This window comes from Aplysia californica, unplaced genomic scaffold, assembly GCF_000002075.1.
Source record: "Aplysia californica isolate F4 #8 unplaced genomic scaffold, AplCal3.0 scaffold01008, whole genome shotgun sequence".
Lineage (NCBI taxonomy): Eukaryota > Metazoa > Mollusca > Gastropoda > Aplysiida > Aplysiidae > Aplysia > Aplysia californica.
In genome coordinates, this window is record NW_004798278.1 from 16269 (window position 1) to 18556 (window position 2288).

Below are 2288 nucleotides of genomic sequence, written 5' to 3' on the forward strand. Positions count from 1 at the left end.
GAGAGAGAGAGAGACTGGGGAAGAAGAAAAAGAAAAAGAAGAAGAAGAAGAAGAGACAGACAGACAGACAGACAGAGAGAGAGACAGACGGAGGGAGGAAGGGAGAATTGGGTTAGGTAAGAGATAAGTACCAGAGTCATGCTGGGAGCCATCCATCAAGCTGACCGACCGTGTATGTGACTATGACACCTGAGAAGGGCAACTTACAGTGCTTTTTTGTGTGACAAGTGTAGTTGGAAGCAGTTATGTCAACAGCAGCAACAGAAACATTGGTACCCCAAAATCAAAATGGTAGGTCAATAACTTAAATGCTGGACATCTACGTCTATTTCCCATCCCAAACAACCAGTTACTTCAACAGAATGAGTCCCATTATGAACCCTTTGAGAGTCCATGACTTGTTGGTAATATAATTAATCAGTTTTTACCTGATTTCGGAGGGGGGAGTGGAAGGAGAGAATTGTGACACCCAAAGATGTCTGGGTTTGTAAGGCAGATGAGAGAGAGAGAGAGAGAGAGAGAGAGAGAGAGAGAGAGAGAGAGAGAGAGAGAGAGAGAGGGAGGGAGAAGAGGGGGGATTGGGGGATTACTTTTCTGGGCTTTCCCAAGCCAAAAGTGTCAATGCATGGCATGCAACTTGGAGACAAGAGATTAGTACCATGGTCGCACTGTGTAGAAACATTGATGTCGCAGTTATAGAAGTGGCCGTATGGAGACATGATTATGTGACTTACCGAGTTGGTGTAGGGTGGGCTCGCCAAGTCGATGCCATTCTCCACCAGCCTATCCCGCAGTATCAGCTTGAGCTGAACCTTGGGGTACGACAACAAAGTGGTCTTCCCCATGTCGTAGGCATCCACACGGTAGCCACTTCCAGCTGGATGCATCCCTAGTCCTAGGCCTGCTACTCCGGCACCACTAGAACCACCAACGACAGCACCACCACCACCAGAAGCCTCAGCCAGAGCAAGAGCAGCAACAGCAGACGATGAGGAGCACGTTTCGTCGTCATTATTGCCCTCGCCGACCTCCGTCTCGTCTCCGCTCTGACATGTGTCGCACTCTTCCAAAGTGAAATACACAGCGGTGCCACCTTCTTCCTTGAGGACTTTCACAGCTCGCAGAAGTCTCTCTCGATGCTCTTCTTTGGACACGCCAATCGCGTCTAAGTCATCCTCCCCGATCTGCTTACAAACCTCCAAATCGTCGTAACCGTTGTCCATAAAAGACTGGGTGTATTGCACGAGATTCACCGATCGCAACCAGTCCTCAACAATACTGTTGGAGCTACTGGAAGAAGCCATCGCCGTCCTCACAACTCTTTGTCCATCCGCAGAAGTAATCCGATTAATCCAGAATATTGAACACACAACAACACATTTCACGCGAACAATCCACAAAGAAAATAAACTGTTGACACTCTGAAGCCTACATTATCACTCACCTCGATGAGAATAAAATCCTGACAGACTTTCCAAACACGTTATTGATTAGAATTAGACGTCTGGGGATACTAGGAAGAACTTGACCGTCGCATCAACAATTTGTCAATTTGTCGCCGCAACTCCAGACCTGGAATTACTAACCATCCTACGCTATGACTAATCACTTATGTGACAACAATGGACATGGAAAATACAGAGACCAGTAGAAACATCCCCGCTTTCCTCGTCTCTCTCTCTATCTCTCTCAAAAGAAAGAATGAAAAAAAGCACACAGCGTCGCCTTCGATCCCAGGCGGTTCCGAATTAGAAGAGAAAGAGAATTGATCACAACAAAAGGAACCACTAGCACAAACAAGCAAGGTAGGCTAGAAGACAGGGGGCCGGCCCGTGCAGCACACACACACAACGCTCTGACACTAAAGCCACACTTCTCTCTGCCTGTGTTCTCCTACTTCCAATCTGTTGTGGTCTGTGGTGGTGGACGGACGAACGAACGCGCGAGGGGGCTGAACTCTCTCGTGTCAACACACACACAACACACAAAGTGGTTCTTTCGTGCTCTCGGTGTGCGCACAGTGCCACCGCTCGCCGTCCTCCGCGGCGCTCAAACAGCAACTTGCTCGCTCGCTCCGCCCCGCTCCGCCGTGAGAAGACTCACTCAGTGCCCACATTGGGTGCTATTTGATAACTTTAGCGTGTTTCTCTCTCGTGCGCGCGCTCTATCTCTTTCTCTCTCTCTCCGTCACCCCCTCTCTCCCCCTCTCTCTATTTCTCTCTCTCTTTCTTCCTCTCTATCTCTCTTCCTCTGTCTCTCTCTCTCTCTTTCTCTCTCTCTCTCTCTCT

At 48.9% G+C, this 2288-nt stretch overlaps 1 protein-coding gene across 1 annotated transcript; it reads right to left on the reverse strand.

Moving 5' to 3' along the window:
* Positions 1 to 733: 733 nt before the first annotated feature.
* On the reverse strand, positions 734 to 2068 carry LOC101859605 (the record flags this gene model as incomplete). Its single annotated transcript, XM_005111122.3, is given in 1 exon segment — positions 734 to 2068. A coding segment is annotated over 1 exon segment (571 nt), but the record flags the coding sequence as incomplete, so codon positions are not given.
* Between the last annotated feature and the right edge of the window lie 220 nt (positions 2069 to 2288).